The sequence below is a fragment of the Balaenoptera physalus genome (genome assembly GCF_965194825.1).
Source record: "Balaenoptera physalus genome assembly, chromosome: 10".
Lineage (NCBI taxonomy): Eukaryota > Metazoa > Chordata > Mammalia > Artiodactyla > Balaenopteridae > Balaenoptera > Balaenoptera physalus.
This window is the reverse complement of record NC_138889.1, coordinates 15366136-15384176: the sequence shown is the minus strand read 5'-3', so window position 1 is coordinate 15384176 and position 18041 is coordinate 15366136. Positions and strand designations below refer to the sequence as shown.

General features: G+C 49.3%; 1 protein-coding gene across 1 annotated transcript in view; it reads right to left on the bottom strand.

The window, feature by feature from the left end:
• Positions 1 to 11987: 11987 nt before the first annotated feature.
• The window catches only part of SCN4B (sodium voltage-gated channel beta subunit 4), an 18154-nt gene continuing 12100 nt past the window's right edge, over positions 11988 to 18041 (bottom strand). The window contains exon 5 of the mRNA XM_082411179.1: positions 11988 to 15696. Within this exon, the coding sequence (XP_082267305.1) occupies positions 15603 to 15696 (94 nt within the window). The 3' untranslated portion in view covers positions 11988 to 15602. The remainder of the gene's footprint in view (positions 15697 to 18041) is intronic.

Sequence of the window (18041 nt, the reverse complement as noted above, 5' to 3'; positions counted from 1 at the left end):
GCTATATAGTATTTTTTTAAATAGGGATTTAGGACAAAAAGAAAAAACTATTTTTAGGATAAAGAGAGTCACTACATAGTCATAAAAGCTTCAATTTTCACCAGGAAGGTATAGTAAGTTAAAACTTGTAAACAATAAGAAAAAAGAAATGAAAAAAAACAACAACGCAATCCCTTTGTCACCACAGGAGTTACCTATCACACCAAGTCTTTATTCTGAAATGATATTTAAAGAGAAAAAAATTAAGCATTATTCTGCTTTGCCGTAGAAATCTACTTCCAGGTAACAAGATGGCTCAAGGTGGTGAGGGAAAGCTCTCTTTACAGAAAAATATAGCTAATTGATATAGATGAATGATAGAAAATCATTTTTTTGCATCTTCTAATGAAATAATTCACTCAAGCAAGGATCAATGGATGCTAAAACCATTAAGTGAAAGGTTGATGGATAACAGGATATTTGCATAATGCCCAAGTATCACCCTCGTGGATTCCTTGCTAATCTCAAGAGGAAAACTTAACTTTAAAATCAAGGGATTAGGCTGTCATCACCTACGCCCTAACGCTGGAATAACCAGTTATTATGTGCCTACCGACGTGAAGATGAAGTACACCTCATGTTGCATCACTTAAAGGCAACTTAATCAAACAAGCTTAATCCAAAAGCTTACATCTAATTTCCAGTTTATAGGAAATATAAGAATTAGAGGAATAAGTTAAATGACACCATTTGGAAGCTAACAGACGAAACCAGAAGGTGGGACATTCTAAAGACTTAAGAGGGTAACAACCGTATACAGGGTGTGGACCTTGATTGGATCCTGACTTGAACCAATTAGCAGGAAAAGACATTTGAGCTAAGGGCTAACTGGGGAAATATGAATACGATTTGGGTATTGGATGACAACAAGGAAATGTGAATTTCATTATAATACTATACTTAAGAAAAAATATCCTTAATTTTTAGAGATGCATGCAGAAGTATTTGGGGTAAAATAACACAAGTTATAGTTCAGGGGGAAAAAAACAGTTGAAGCTAAGATAGCAAAATGTCAAGAAGTACAAAATCTAGGTGATGGATATTTATTATTTTTCTACTTTTCTGTATATCTGAATTTTTTCTCAGTAAATAGGTTTTTTAAACTTATATAAACACAGTTTTAAAATAGCCTCAAAAACTGCTAGAACTACAAGGAGATATTGGTAAATCCACCATCATAGAGCAAACTTTTAGCACACTTCTCTCCATGATTGTTAGGGCAAACAGGTAAAATATTAGTATAGACAATTAAACAACATACTTCATATGCTTGATTAATAGACATGTGTAGAAACTTGCACACAATACTTAGAAAATAAGCATCCTTCTCAAGCACATTTATAAAAAAAATTAACTACATACTAGTCCATAAGTAAGTCTCAACCCATTTCAAAAGCAGTATGGATACACCCAGTTTTGTGCTCCCATCAATTTCTGATCAGCCTTGCCTGCATTCCCCATCCACTCACCCCCAGGATACAGTCCCTGGCCTGGCTTCCTGCCCTGGGTGGCCCCAGTACTGGCCCCTTTCATTCCCCTGGTTCCAAAGCCCTGGTAACTGCCACCACCTCTTCTCCTAACACCACATCGGTCTCCATCTCCCCTGGGGCCAGGGCTGGGCTTTGGCTTGGGTGGTCTTCATTGTACCCACCAGCACCCAGAGCCAGCAGACTGTACCCACAAGGCTCTGCTTCCCCAGGGCTCCCTGAAAAGACTAACAAAACAGGGAAATTATTGTCTTTGGGATAAATGTTGAATAATGGGAAACAGGAGACAGGAGGGAGCCAGCAGATAAATTATTCTACCTTCTTCCCCAAAATGAAATTATTCAGAGAAGCCCTAGCTCCCCAGAGACAGTCCCTGTGATTCAGCAAACAGCTGCGTGTTGCTGAGCCAGCTGTGGTCAGTTCCTTATCACATCACCTTTCTCTCTTTCCCTGCCTCGCAGCCCTTTCCCCCTAACGCCTGCTTCCCTGGGATTGAACCCCATAATAAAGCGTTAAGATTAAGTTTAACTTAGACAACTTAAGTTTTCTAAGAAACCTGGTCTAAGACTATCAAACCGATTAAGCTCTCTGACTGCAATGCTATTAAGTTATGAGACAACAGCAAACAATAATTTTTTAAATGTAAAATGCATATGTGATGTTAACAGCACTTCTAAATAATTCATAGGTCAAAGCAGAAATTATAAGGAAAAAATTACTTAAAATAGAAGGATAATGAAATATATATAATATATATGCACACAGACACATGTACATACACATAGAATGTTTTAGGGTGACATTCAGCAGCTAACCTGAAAGTGCCTGTGCTTTTTACGACCTGGATTTTTTTTTTTTTTTTGGCTGTGTTGGGTCTTCGTTTCTGTGCGAGGGCTTTCTCTAGTTGCGGCGAGCGGGGGCCACTCTTCATCGCGGTGCGCGGGCCTCTCACTATCGCTGCCTCTCGTTGCGGAGCACAGGCTCCAGACGCGCAGGCTCAGTAGTTGTGGCTCACGGGCCCAGTTGCTCCGCGGCACGTGGGATCTTCCCAGACCAGGGCTCGAACCCGTGTTCCCTGCATTGGCAGGCAGATTCTCAACCACTGCGCCGCCAGGGAAGCCCCTACGACCTGGATATGTGCGGAGATGGGCTGACCTTTGCACTCGACACTCAGAGTACAGGTGGTTCCACAGAAAGGGGGCGGAGGGATCAAAAGAGAACCAGGAAGTTGTAACGTGACTAACACGGAGACTCTCACAGCTGACCCTCACCATCTCCGGAAGGGAGGGCGTGGTGAGCGGGTTGGTGGGAGAAAAGACCCGCCTTCTTCCCACAAGGAAGGAAGGGAACTGAATCCCAGAAAGATGAGCCTGACGCAGGAGTACTGGTCTGGTGCTCCCAGATCCAGTCCAGAGCTGTCTCCACGAGAAGGTCCCCACCTAAAAGCAAGCCATTACAGGGACCACGATGGAGCGCTGAGTGCGAACGTGGGCCAGGAACTGGGAGAGGCACCCGGAGGCGGGTGAGACACAGCCCAGCCCGGTAGCGTGGTAGGGGAGCTCAGGGGAGAATTTAAGGATGGAGTGGGAAGCGCTGTAATACAGGTGTGTGCAAATGCCAGGGACAGTGACGTCTGAAATAGAGCTGGAGACCAAATAGGCTGTACGCATTCTAGGAGGCGAGCGTAGCTAGAGGGAACAGCAATTACAAAGGAAGGGACAGGAAGAAGCCCTGCGTTCAGAGAACAGAGTGAGAGAGAAGGACAGAATGGGAAGTTGAAAGGAGAGACGTGTGATGACGTTGTAGTGAGGAGAAAAGAATCTGGGCTTTAGAGGCCAGCACACCTTGACTCAAAACTCTGTGTGTGTGTTTATTACGAATGTATTACATAGTTATAAAAATTCCAACAACACTGAAGAGTTAAAGAGTTAAACAGACATAGAGAACAGATTTGCCGTTGCCAAGGTGGGGCGGGGGGGTGGAGGAGGAAGGATGGAGTGGGAGGTTTGGGATTAGCAGACGCAAACTCTTATAAATAGAATGGATAAACAACAAAGTCCTACTGTATAGCACAGGGAACTATATTCAGTACCCTGTGATAGGGACTTCCCTGGTGGTCCAGTGGGCAAGACCCTGTGCTACCGATGCAGGGGGCCCGGGTTTGATCCCTGGTGGGGGAACTAGATCCCGCATGCATGTCGCAACTAAGAGTCCACATGCCGCAACTAAGAAGTCTGCATGCCGCAACTAAAGATCCCACATGCCACAGCTAAGACCTGGTGCAGCCAAAATAAGTAAATAAAAAAAATTTTTTTAATCCTGTGATAAACCATAATGGAAAAGAATATAAAAAAGAGTGCATGTTTATGTATAACTGAATCACTTTGCTGTACAGCAGAAATTAACATAACATTGTAAATCAACTATACTTCATTAAAAAAATAAATAAAAATTTCTTTAAAATAAATAATGGGGCTTCCCTGGTGGCACAGTGGTTAAGAATCCGCCTGCCAATGCAGGGGACACGGGTTCGAGCCCTGGTCTGTGAAGATCCCACATGCCGTGGAGTAACTAAGCCCATGCGCCACGACTACTGAGCCTGAGCTCTAGAGCCCGCGAGCCACAACTACTGAAGCCCGCGCGCCTAGAGCCCGTGCTCCACAACAAGAGATGCCACCGCAATGAGAAGCCCGCGCACTGCAACGAAGAATAGCCCCTGCTCGCCACAACTAGAGAAAGCCCACACGTAGCAACGAAGACCCAACGCAGCCATAAATAAATAAATGAATTTATATAAATAAATAAATAACGAGTTAAAGTTTCATCTTCAATTTCCAGCCCAATCCCCAATCCCCCTCATCAGAGGCAACCACTGATCTCAGTTGGATGTGTATCTTTCCAGACTCTCTTCTATACAAATACTTAATACCTCTGTGTCTCCATTTCCTCATCTGTAAAATGGGACTAATAATAATGGCTCTTCCCTCATAGGGTTGCTGTGAGGGTGAAATTGTTACCAACCTGGGTCCTTGGAAATTGATAAGAGGCCATATGAGGAATTCAGGAAGGCTTTATTGGGGCTCATGCTGCAGCACTAGGGAGCAAAAACAAGTAACAGGTGCCCCTGCTCGCTGCCGGGGGGTGGGGGGGTGGGGAGGGGTGGCAAGCTGGTTCCTTAAATGGGGTGAGCGTGGGGGGAGATTTGTGGGTTGGGCCAGAGGGGGGCTTAGGTGGTCTGCCCACACTGTGGGCTTTTGCTCCTGGCACCTTGGAAGTGGCATTTGGTTTGTGGCCTTTTTGTGTCTTATCGTTCATACTTTGCCCCAACTGCACGTGCATGCAGTTATTTTTAGTCCCATACAGTTTCTTTGTATTCTGTTGCTCAAGGACCCCATTGTCCAGGTGCAAGCACCCCAGTAAAGAGTCCTAGGCCCGAGGACCCAGCCTGTCTCCAAATGGCTTAGTACACACATGCAAGGTACTAAGAGACAGGCCTGGTCCAGCAAGCGCTCAGTATATGTTAGTGATGATCATTATTATTATTACTACTTACGAACATCCATAAATGGTTGACTGCTTGTTTGTTTTTCAGATTTTACTGGATTTAAATTCTGCTACCTAATAGTTACATGTCTGTGGGAAATTTTTTTAGCTTCTCAATGCTTTGATTTTATCATGGGTAAAAGGGGGTTTTATACCTGCCTTCCAGGAGCGTAATAAGATGTGAATATGTTGTAGGAAGGTGACTAGCAACTCAGGAACCAGATCAGTACTTGCCTTAGTCATGATTACACAGGGCTGGGGTCTCCCTCGCATCCTCCCACAGGCCTCCACACTCACTGCTTAAGGCCCTTTGACACCCAAAAGAAGAGGAGATCAAGGGCAGGACAAACCCTGGCATTTCTCACCCTCCTGCAGACAGTGCCTGGGGAAAGGATGGGGTTTGGGCTAGGGACTCAAACTTGCACAGAAATCACCTGGGAAATGTATCTCAGTGCAAATTCTGATTCAGTAGCTTGGAGGTGGAGCCTGAAATTCTGCATTTCTAACAAGCTCCCTGGCAATGCTTATGCTGCTTGTCTGCAGACCATATTTTAGTATCCAGGGCCCACAACTCCTGTCCTTCCTGTGGTCCAACTGAAAGGCATCTACAGATGCATTGCCTGGCGAAGTCAGGGACCCAGACAGCTGACCTCACAGTCCGTTCTGAACCCCATGGGGCTGCCCTGCCTCTGGGTACTCCCCGGCCTCTGAGGATCCCATTCCTTCAAGGAAAGAAGGGAAAGTCTAGATTTTCCCCAGAGAATAGACACAGCCTCTGCTCCCATGGAGTTTACATCCTAGTTAGAGAAGATATACAATAAATAAGTAAACAAATATATGTCTGCGCTTTGAAAAAAATAAAGCAGGATAAGGAGACAGTGTCTGAGCTGTGGAAGATGTTATTGTAGGTAAGATAGCCAGGGGAGTCTTCTCTGAGGAGATGGCATTTCAGCAGAGACCTGATTGAAATAGGAGAATGATGGGGAGTTCCCTGGCGGTCCAGTGGTTAGGACTCGGCGATCTCACTACTGGGGCCCCAGGTTCGATCCCTGGTTGGGGAACTAAGATCCTGCAAGCCAGCGCGTGGCCAGAAAAAAAGAAATAGGACAATGAAACCTGTGGATATCTGGGGGAAGAGCATTCTAGTGCAGGAACAGCATGTGCAAAGGTCCTGAGACAGGAGGAGGCCAATGTTTGAGGAACAGCAAGAACAATGATGCTAGCATGGGATGAGTCAGCAGGAGAGTGTTAGGAAAAGAAGATATCAAAGAGGCAACAGGGATCATCAGAACAGTAAGGCCTTCTAGGCCATTGTGAGGAATGAGTAAGACAAATTGGGAGGTTCTGAGGAAAAGAGTGACATCATCTAATTTTTTTGTCATTTTTTAAGATGTCATTTACAGAAAGTTAACTTCACCATTTTTAGTGTAGAGTTCTGCCAATTTTGACAAATGTGTGCAAGCACGCAACCATAGCTCTATCACCCCCCAAAAGTCTCCCTTGCCCTTTGTGGCCTTCCCCACACCCACCTATAGCCACTGGCAACCACTGATCTGTTTTCTGTCCCTATGGATTTGCTTCTTCCAGGCTGTCATTTAAATGGAACTATAGAGTAGGTGCCCTCTTAAGTCTGAATTGTTTCACTTAGCGTAATGCACTTGAGATTCATTCATCCAAAAGTATATGGAACTTTTGATTACTGAAGAGTATTCCACTGTATGGATGTGACAGTTTGTTCATCCATTCACCAGGTGAAGAACATTCAGACTGTTTCTTGTTTATGGCAATGACAAAATAAAATCTCTATAAACATCTTTGTACAGGTTTTTGTGTGATCATAAGCTTTCATGCATTTCTTCTGACAGAGATGGAGTGGGAGGAAATGGATTTACTCTCCTAACTGAAACAACTAAAAATCTGGGGGAAAAAATACACAGAATGGTTTTCAGACATAAGACATCAGGCAGCACAAGACAGTGATCCCCGAGAGAGGAGAAACAAACGAAGTGAGCCCTACAACTGCCGAGCACAGGGAGGGGGGCTCAGGCAGCGGCTAGCAACCTCCTGAAATCCAGAAGATGAAGGTGGGAGCCGGGGGGGCCAAAGCAGATGGGGCTCACCTTGCCAAGTCCTGGAGAAGAGAGAACTTTCCAGAGGGAAAGTTCCAGAGAGCTGTAGATGGCGCCCTCAGGTCTTTGGCATCTGACCAACCCATGTGTGTGAGGAAGCCACCTAAGGCTGAGGATGAACCACCAGAAAGGACTGGTTAGAACAATCCCTGGAGCTCTTAACAGGGCCAGGAAGAGGATCATGGCCACCAACTAGAGTGGAAAACTTCATGATTCCTGGCAGATAAGGAAGGAGGTTCAAAGGATATCACCTCAGTAGTGGGTGAGATCGGCCCTAGATTAAAGACCGCCTTGTGTCAGCTCCAGCAAGCGTTTCCCCTAATCCTTTCTGCTTGTTCTCTCCCTGGCCTCAGGTAGTTTCCTCACACACCCAACTATCAATACTCAGCTGAAGACTCAGGAAAACCCACAAATTCTAACCCACTTAGTTTTCCCAGATTCTCAGCTCCTCTCATCAACTCAGGGACAATGCTGGACTTAGCCTGGGTCCCCCTCCCGACACTGTGGCCCGGAAGTTCTCTCCAGGCAGTAAACTGGGCCAATAGAAGGGCTCATTTGTTTCTCCCTCTCAGGAACCTTCGTCCTCCACTCCCTTTTGTCCTATGATGAAAACCACCATATCATATATCTTCCCCAGTTTTTTAGTTGTTTGAAGTAGAAGGGTAAATGGTCCCTAAGACTCCGTCTTAGCTGGAAACAGAGATGACATCATCTAATTTGGTTTTAAAAGGATAGCTCTGGAGACTAGACTAAGGGCAAGGGCAACAGTAGGAAGACCAGGCGAGAGCCATCGGTGGCCTGTCCGTGACTGCAGGGATGACAGTGGTGAAAGGTCACGGAGTTCAGGATGTATTTTGAACACATGCGATGCGATTTACTGGTAAAATGGATTCAGGTGTGAGAGAAACTAAGGCGTCATGGTAGAGTCTACTGTTTGGGGCCCGAATGACTGGGTGAATCAGGAAGACTGGGAGGGGCAGTTTCGAGGTTGGAATGAGGCGAGATCAGGAATTTGGTTTTGCACAGTTAATATGATCCTGTCTGCCGGGAAGTCATTTCTCAACACACACCCCTCCCTTCCCAGGTCTGCCCCACTCCGCTGACAGCCTCTCCTTACCAGGAACACGAGGGTGTGCTCGGCAAGGCCACACCTGGGCTCGCCTTCCATCCCACTGGCGATGCATCGACGGGGCCTTGCCTTGGGCAGCCCTTTCTAAGTATGGAGATGCTTGTGGAAGCTTTACCTGGCTTGGAAACTACTTACATTTACGGCCAGCACTTTATAGTTTTTGAAGTATTTCACACCTACAGTCTCCTTCAGTCCTCACAAGAACACCAGTGGTAGGTGTAAACATCCCCATTTGCAGGTTACGGAACCAAGGCTCAGAGAGGTGAGGTGGTGCCCAAGGCGATTACTGGTAAATGATAGAGTGAGAACTTGAACCCAGATCCCTGGATTCTAAATCCAGGATTGTTCTTCTCCATACTTGCACTCAGGCAGTGGAAGGGGACCCTCCATCTTACCTGTTAGCACGCTGGGGGCTTTGCTTAAGCCCTGGGCTGTGAGAGCACACCCTCCCTCCCTCCCTCCCACCATGTGTGCGGCTCCTGTTACGGTGTGTACAGGTACAAATAGAATGCGGGGAAGGGACTGGCCAGATGCCTGGGGCCCTGGATTGGGAGGGTCCTGAGCCGTCTCCGGCTTCAATCTCAAGTCTGTTCTGCGAATGACGTGACCCGGTAACTTAGTAGGAACCAGAGACCATGAGGCAAAGTCTCTCAATCTCTTGCCTCACCCCCACCCCACCCCTCCACCGCCCCACACACCAGTTTACCAGCCTTTATTTCCACCTGACCTCCTTTCCCTGTCGTGGTGGCAGAGGGTTGACCCCCTGTCTAAAGCCAGTCATCCCATCTGGCCTCTGGGTCCCATCCCCTCAGGTCTACCCAGAAGGACTCTTGCTGCCTATCAGCTAAGGCAGGCTTTCCCTCTCCACCACCTCTTCCCCACTGGCATTTAACCCTGCTTTTATTTCTTCCATCTTAAGAAAACCATCCATCCTCCTTCCTACCTGGGCCAATGCCTTTTCTGTCCTTCAAAGCCAAGTTACCTGAAATTATAACCTCATGTGCCAGTGCCTCCCACTGACTCTTCCACACCCTGGAATCACGCTCCTGCCTCTGCCACCTGGCCCTCCCCTTCCACTGTGCTGGGCTCACTGGGGTCACCAATGACCTTCATAAGGACTGATCCTTAACTTAGCGATGGCCACTCTGTTCTTAACATTCCTTGCTACCTTGACCTCAAAGACATCACTTGGCCTTGCCCTCATTGCACTCATATGGCCTCCCCTTCCTTCAACCAGCCGCTGAGTGTCAGAGCCCAAGATTCCCTAGATGAGCCCACCTTCCCCATGGTCTGAACAGACCATTTACTCCTAAGTTCTAGACTCTGATTTACAACTGTCTACTATTCTGGTATCCTGGGGGCACACTCACCACTTCCATAAATGCACATTACGCCCAATACGCTGTTCCCCTCCACTCCCTTTCAGGGCAAACTTACCTCTAAGTACCCGCTCATCTGCAGGAGGAGCTTAGAAGCCATCCTTGGCACCGTCTTCTCCTAGCCCCCTAAAATCAAGCTCTGTATATTCTACTCCCCTGATTATCGCAACCCTTGCACTGCTCTCCATCCCTTTTCTGCCTCCATCTCTTGCCTGGGCAACCAAATCAGAAGCACAACACTCACTGTCTCCTGTCTTGCCCTCTCGAACTCAGTCCTGTCTCTCCCCCGCTAAAATCTTCCAGTGGCTCCCCATGGCCTACAAAATACAATGCGAACCTTCTGGCATGGCCTGGAAGCCCCGCAGGATCGGGGTCTTGCCTACGCTGCCTGCTGCCCTGCTCCCCCATCTCTGGTCCCCACCACACCATCCGGGCTGCAGCCGCAGCTGAACCTCCTGCAGCTACCTGAACCCCTGTCATCTCACAGGCTGCTCTGTGTTCCCCAAAACACATTTTGCTTTCTCCTGGGCACCCAGTAACTACGTTTCCCAGCCTCCCTGTGGAGGAGCATGTGGGCAGAATGATGTGGTCCTCTTCCAGGCCTGGCCCGTAAACCTTCCAACACACCATCTTCATTCTCACCTTTCTCATCCACCACCTGCATGGAAAAGGCTCCAAGGACCCAGAGGAGGGCATAAGATGCAACGCCTCCAAGTGAGATGTGGAAAGCAGCCTGGACAGGAGACCCACAAGTGAGAAGCAAACTTGCATCGTGTTAAAAGTTTTCTATTTCAATCACAGGAGACTATAAGCTCCCTGAGTGTATGGTCAATATTTAGCCCGTTTTAGTAATACCAGCATGTAACAGAGCATCTAGTTCAGAAGAGTCCATCTGGTCTCTGTGCCTGCTACCAGCTCAAATTAAGAACACTTAATTTATGTGTATTTTTGTCCTAGTTGAGTCAGTATGGCCTTAACTGGGTGACCGTATGTCCAGGTTTGCCCAGGACAGTCCCAGTTCCTAATGTGGTTTTGACACAATTGTTTATCCATTATGATGACAGTTGAATGGGGAGAGGAAGTAGGGATGAAACAGCAATGATGGGAACCTATCATTGGGACTGATCCTTACATGGAGAACTGGGACTTGGGACTGATCCTTACATGGAGAACAGCACGTTCAATGAACAGCATTCCAAGAGTGTTATAAACTCAGACATGGACCAGGAAACTTCAATATCCAACAGGTCTATAGCTGATGAGAAGGTGGCAGGAGGTCCCAGGCCACAAGCAGTACCTGGAGACAGGTGAGTGGTGGCGTAGGGATCCAGGTGATGAGTCCATTCAGGGTGAGAGCACAGAGCAGGTACTTTAGCTGAGGGCTCGGAAAAGAGGGCTGTCAGGGACATCAGCTGAAACTGAGGACCTCACAGCCTTCTCCATTGCTGGGGCCCTTGACTGAGGAAGAAGAGTCTTTTAACAAGATCTTTGAGGACTTAGTGTTTGAAACCCTTTGAGATGCAGTCTTAGGTGAATCCATTGAAAAGAAGGATATGGTATGGTGAGAAAGTGTGGTATGATAAAATCCATGAATATAAGCACACACTCACACACACACATACACACACACACGCATATAGTCCTAATTCCTTCCCAGCCGGGCCTTGTGCCCAGCAGCTGGAAAGAAGGCATCAGTGCTTGGTTAATCTATGTTCAAATGATTTAAGATGGACAATACGAAATGTGCATGGGTAGAGTCATTCCTGGGATATAAGCCTAAACTTCCTCCCTCCCCCACCCCCCCCAGATAGCTTGTCCCCTAAAACAGCAAGCTGGAGGGACCAGCCAAGCAGGGCTCAGTGTGCCCGCATACGCCAGTCAGTAAATCGTTTTGTGCTTTTCCTCTTTAAGGTTTACCTTGTACATTTGAAACAGATTTCACCTGGGTATAAATGTTAACCTGGGGTGGGAGGGCCTGGGGAAGGGAGTGTGATGATATTTAGTGGTACCAGAATCATTGCCAAGGTCATCAGTACAGGGAGGGCCCTGGCAACGATTCCAGTATTAGAGGGCCATCTTTGCAGCTTCTCCAGAGAAGAAGTACTATTAGCACTAATACGACCTGAATGCCTGTGAATATGCCAGACATCCTTAGACTTTTTACATCTGTTATCTCACCAAGGCAGGGAACGTTTCAGACACAAGGAGACTGAGGCTTGACTGGCAAGTAATAACACTGGGCCCCAACTTCCAGTCAGCCAAAAATAGAAACCCCAAACCATTTCTATTAAACATAATTTTTATTTCATCCAAGGCAAAGCTAGATAAAACTCTACAGTGCAAAACATGTTGTCAAGGCAAGACAGTCTGATCACATTCATTCTGTGCTTGAACACAAGTCAGTGCTGGGTGTGTGCACATCTGCGCCTCCCAGGAGGCACCTGCAGATCGGAGGCCCCCCGAGGCCCGTTTGTGCTGCATTGTTTTGATCTATGGTTACATAGGAAATTGACTATGAGTATTGTTGTCACCCAAGGCAGAGGAATAAACCATGCATAAGATAGTCAAAAGCACTGTGTATCAGGTGGGAGGGGAAGGGACAAAGTAAAGTGAAGCAAGCTGTAGGATTTTCCCCAGAGAAGTGCCCCCTCCTGGCACTCCCTCCCCCCAGCACTCTGATGGCAGCTGTCTGTGACAATGAGATGGAGTCACGGCGTTACGGAGCCCAGGAGCACGGCTGATCTCCCCCTCTGTCTCTTATCCTTTCTCAGCCTCCGGGTGCCCCAGCGGATATAGCTCTGGCCAGGGAAGATGGCTCCTGAAACGTGCAGAACCTCCCCCATCTCAGGCACACTCAGCCTTTACACACACCTCCATACACCCCGACGTCCATGCATGGCCCACCCACCCCAGAGTCACGCATTTCCACGCACGCACGCCGCCCAGGCACACCCTCAGCTGCCCCCATCTCAGGAGCTCGCTCTCACACCCCTCCCTGAGCTCTACCGGCCCCTCTCCCCGACCTCTCCAGCCCCTCTCCCCGACCTCTCCAGCACCCCAGGTTCATTCTGGCTGCCTTCTACCCAATTCCTGCACCGGGAGAATCGCAAGGCCTGGAATGCTCAGGTCCCACTGCGGGGTCAAGGACGGCGAGCTGGGAAACACTTCGTCTATGGTCTCCTGACCTTACTGTCAGCACAGCTTCGCGTGTCCAGGGCTCCCAAGTTCAACTTTGTGAATGGCTCTCTCTAGCCCACAGGCCCTGAAAACACCCTCACCAGCCCCTGGAGACCTGCACTTGCTGAGGGTCTGCCTGGGAAGATGGCTTTGCCCATACATCTTCTACGGCAAATTCATGCCAGTGTTTCTCCATGGGTATAATCCCGGCCTTGGCGCAAGACGGTGTTTGTTGTGGGGACTAAGTTTAGCATTCTTAGCCCTCACCTTCACTAAATGCCAGTAGAGCCCTCAGGCACTGGGGCAGCCCAAAGTGTCCCCGCTGCAGTCCCAATCACCTCTACTGAAAACCACCAAACAAAAGCCATGGGCAGGAAACTTTAAGCATCAGAGCCAGGGTTCTAACATTACAAAGACTAAAATAATTCCAAGGGGGAGGGGTGGGAAGAGAGAGACAGAAAAGAGAGAGAATGTGTGTACGTGTGCATGTGCGTGTGTGTGTGTGTGTGAGAACTATGGGGATGGGACACACAGATGAGGACAGGACAGACTTGGAACAATCCCTCCAATTATGATACCTGGACTCCTAGATCCCTTTCCAAGCCAAAAAAGATTTTTTCAACCAAAACTTGCCAAGCCTCACAACAGTCCTGTGAGGTAGGTATTATTACACCCATTTTATAGATAGGGAAAGATGAGCCCAGAGAATGTGCATGACCCGCCTATGATGCTCTTCCTCTCCCCGCCCCTCTGTACGCCTTGGCTTCCTCTCAAAGGAGTAAGAGGAGCCCAAGACACTCTGCCCGTCCAAATGCTAACGCTGGGAAAGGAGAAGAAAGCAGTTTTGCGTGAAGGCAGCCTACGAAGTTTCCCAAATGACCGGTGGCTCTTGTCTGTCTGCTCCCAAAGCCAGGAAAATCTGAACCTGAGCCCAGGATGGGTGGAGGAGCCCGCAAGGGACAGAGGCAGATCTCAGTGGGACCCTGCAAGCCCCTCAGGCTGGGCGAGGGTCACAGGCCACAGCCATGGCTGCCCTGCAGGCACTCCTGTTCCTCCTCTCCCAACCTGCACCCTGGGGACGCTCGCTGCTGCTTTTTGGCAGGGAGAGTCCTCAGGCAGTCCCCATACACTTTGGAAAACGGGGCTACTCCCTTCTCATCCCTCCCAGGGGCCCAGAGGACAGAGTGTCAGAAATTCAGCAAGAGAGCGAGGGGGTGGGAGCGGATAGCGGATTCCTCCATGATCACAGCCCCGGCCCCCCCTCACTTCCCCAACCCCACAGGGACAATACCACGACATGGCCTGCAAGGGGCCCACGGGAGCACTTGGCAGACGCCTCCAAGACTCAGTCGCTGGCCAGGGGGCTATTAACGACACAACTCCAGCTCCCTGGTCCCCTGCCTGACCTTGGGTGAGGGCAGCGGGACCCCTCACCAGGGCCCACCAGAGCTGGCTGTTCCATAGGGGCTGAAGCGGGGAGGGACCGCATGAGCCAGGACTCAGGAGCTAAGGCACAGACTAGCCCCACACGCAAGGCGTGTGCAAACCAGTGCGTGGAAAAGCAAAGGCAAACCGTGGGCACTCTCTGCCTGCACCTCCCCACCCCCGGGGTGAGAGCGGGGCACAGCTGAGCAGGAAGCAGCCAGAAAACCCAAGGGCCCTCTCATCCAAAGCAACAGGGTCCCCGAGGTGAAGGCAAGCCTTGACGCAGGGACGGAGATGAACACCCCCGGGCAGGGAGAAGCTGGAGGAACCCAGGGGCAACTCCTCAAGCAAGATGGCGCCACCTGCTGCTTCAGGGGAAGAGGAGCAGGGCGGAGCTGGCTGGGAGTTCCCAGCAGCGGCCATGGTCCCGCCATGCCGAGGAGAAGGGGCAGCCAGCGTTGGCAGGGCTGGGGTGAGCATTCCGTGGCCAAGAGGCCCACCTCTGCAGCCCTGATCCCCCAAGAGAAGTACTAGGAAAGGTGTAGGTGGCGCCCCAGTGCTCTGCGAAGGCCTGAGGGAGCCCTGCATGAGCCCTCAGGGCCCAGAGATCAGAGGAGCAGGCTAGGTGGGCTAGGACCCCCCAGACCAAGGTGGCAGCCCGGGAGGGTTCAGAGACTCTGAGCAGCATGGGGTCTGGGGGCGGGGGGAGAACCAAGACAGGCAGGCAGGCACCCAGGGGTGGGGGGAAAGGGGAGCTCCTCTCTAGAGGGACATGGGGCAACAGGAATCCATCAAAGCCTCTCACTGTAGGACGCCTCCAGCAGCCTCCCACCCTCGGATCCTGTAGAGTCCTCTGGCCACTCCCACCGTATAAGGGTTAGCCCTCCACGCTCAGGGTCCAGCTCCTGGGGCAGCCCTCACCAACCCCCCAAGTCTCTCACAAAGAGACATCGGGAGGAAAACCAAGGCGTTCCCTGTCCAGGGTGGGGACACTGAAGGAGACCATCTAACCAGGTGTCGGGGGACGGGCTCTCCACACCGCTCCAGCCCTTCCTTTCCTTTCCTGAACCTTCCACAGGGCCCCTCCCCTGGCCAGCCCTTGTCCCTGGGGAGCCCTGGCGGGGGAGGGGGTGGGGCAGGCTGGACAGGACCCCAGTTTCTCCCCGCCCGGAAAGACTACAGTTTGAGCCAAGCAGCAGATGTCTCAGGCACGTGGGTTCACGGACACGGCTCAGGCATCAGTTTCATCATTAGAAAGCGAGGCTCCCGGCGGCTGCTTGGCCCCAAGCAGGGCTCACACTTTTGTTGGTGCTTTCTCTTCCGCCTTGGAGCCAGGTAGCCCATTCTCTGTGTTATCGTTCCCTGACGAACTCACGAGGAACTCCTTCCTGAGAGGAGAGAGGAGAGAGGGGAGTGCTGGTGAGAGGAGGAACCCAAGTGATGGGTAAATCGTGGAGGAGGAGCCATGGTGCCCTGCGCCAGCGCTGGACCCTCTCCCTGGCCTTCTGTAGAGCTATGGTAGCCAGAGGCCAGGTTGCCTAACCTCTCTGCCTCCATATCCTCACCTATAGAATGGGTATAACGGTGGCCCCTTCTTCATGGCGTTGCTGGGAGGAGTCAGTGAGCCCTTGGAACAGTGCCTGACCCCCAGGAAGGTCTCAGTAAGGCTACCATCACCCAGTCACCTCAACGTGGCAGAAGGCAAGGGTACCAGGCGCTGTTCCTAGGGGTCAGTGCTGAGGGGCAATTGTCTGGCTGTGCCAACCCAGGGGAAGGGTACAGGCCAGCGGGCAGTGTGCCAAGGGCAAAGTGCTCCTCACTCAGGGCCCCGCAGGCCCTTCCTCCTGAAGCTCACTGTGACCAGAGGTAGAAGAACGAGACGGAAGGGGCACAGCAGGAGTGAGCAGGGGGTGGTGGGACAGGGCAGAAGGCAGTAGGAAGGAGGGATGGTTGATGGAAGACACCCCCCAGGAGCATCACCACCCTGGCCACCCTGTGCTGGACATGCTCCAGTTTGAGTATAACGCCCCCCAACAGCAGTGCCCAGGCTGCACAGGGCTCTCCAGGGAAGACCTGACTGCTACATCACTCCCACCTTTCAGCTCATGAAAACCTCCAAGTCTTTTCCACCGCTGTTGTCGCTAAACTACATCTTAGCCTCACCCTGGGCTTCTATACCTGGGTTTGAGGCCTTCAGGAAAGACTTAACATTTTGTCCTCATCAATTTCATCTTGCAGGATTTAGTCCATAGCTCCAGCCTCTTAAGATCCTCCTAGATCCAGAAAAGGGAACCCTCCTACACTGCTGGTGGGAATGTAAATTGGTGCAGTCATTATGGAAAACAGTACGTAGGTTTAGTTTTTTAAACTAAAAATAGAGTTGCCATATCATCCAGCAATCCTACTCCTGGGCATATATCTGGAGAAAACTCTAATTCAAAAAGATACATGCACCCCAATGTTCATAGCAGCACTGTTTACAATAGCCAAGACATGGAAGCAACCTAAATGTCCATCCACAGATGAATGGATAAAGAAGATGTGGTACATTTATATAATGGAATATTACTTAGCCATAAAAAAGAATGAAATAATGCCATTTGCAGCAACATGGATGGACCTAGAGATTATCATACTAAGTGAAGTAAGTCAGACAGAGAAAGACAAATACCATAGGATATCACTTATATGTGGAATCTAAAATATGATACAAATGAACTTATTTACAAAACAGAAACAGACTCACAGGCATAGAAAAAAAAACTTACGGTTACCAAAGGGGGAGAGATAAATTAGGAGTTTGAGATTAGCAGATACAAACTACTATATATAAAATAGATAAACCGCAAGGTCCTACTGTATAGCACAGGGAACTACATTCAATATCTTGTGATAAACCATAATAGAAAAGAATCTGAAAAAGAATATATATGTATGTATGTATAACCGAATCACTTTGCTATACACCAGAAACTAACACAACATTGTAAATCAACTATACTTCAATCGAAAAAAAAAAAAAAACAAGATCCTCCTAGATCTCAATTTTGTTCTCCATCCAATATAGTTGCTAGGTTTCTTATATCAGTCCTAGTGTAGTTCAAGTCTTAATAATAACAATGAACAAACAGAGCCCTGTGACATACCACTAAAGACCTCTATTCAGATGGGTCTATCTATCATCTATCTATCTATCTATCTATCTCTATACCTAAGGTATAGTCAACCTGGCCAATTCCTATCCACCTAACCATCTATATTTCTTTACTAAGACCCTACTGGCCACCAGGCACCGTGTCAGGCTAGAAGGGTGTCCAACTGACATGGTGCCTGCTCTCCAAAAACTTGCAGTCTTCCAGGGGACATGCTATTAAACAAGTAACTGCAATACAATGTGGTAAATGATAGGATGGGGGGCATAGCAGGGAGGGACTCAACCCAGGAAGGCCCCTTCTAGGGTCAGGGAAGGCTCTTTGGAAGTGTCCTTTAAGCTGAGACCAAGAAAGATGAGCAGGAAAAGAGGGAGGAGACACTCCAGGCAGAGGGAACTGCACCCACATGTGAAAGCCCAGAACTGATCATGAGATGCTGCCCCACACCTCCCTTCTTCTTGGGAAGAAGCCACATCTCTGCTGTTATGCAGGCTTTCCTCGCTGCTCAGAGAACCTCCTCGGGCTTCCCCGTGGCCTGTCTCCCACCTCCCCACCCAGTCCCTGTGCCCACCAAGGCCAGA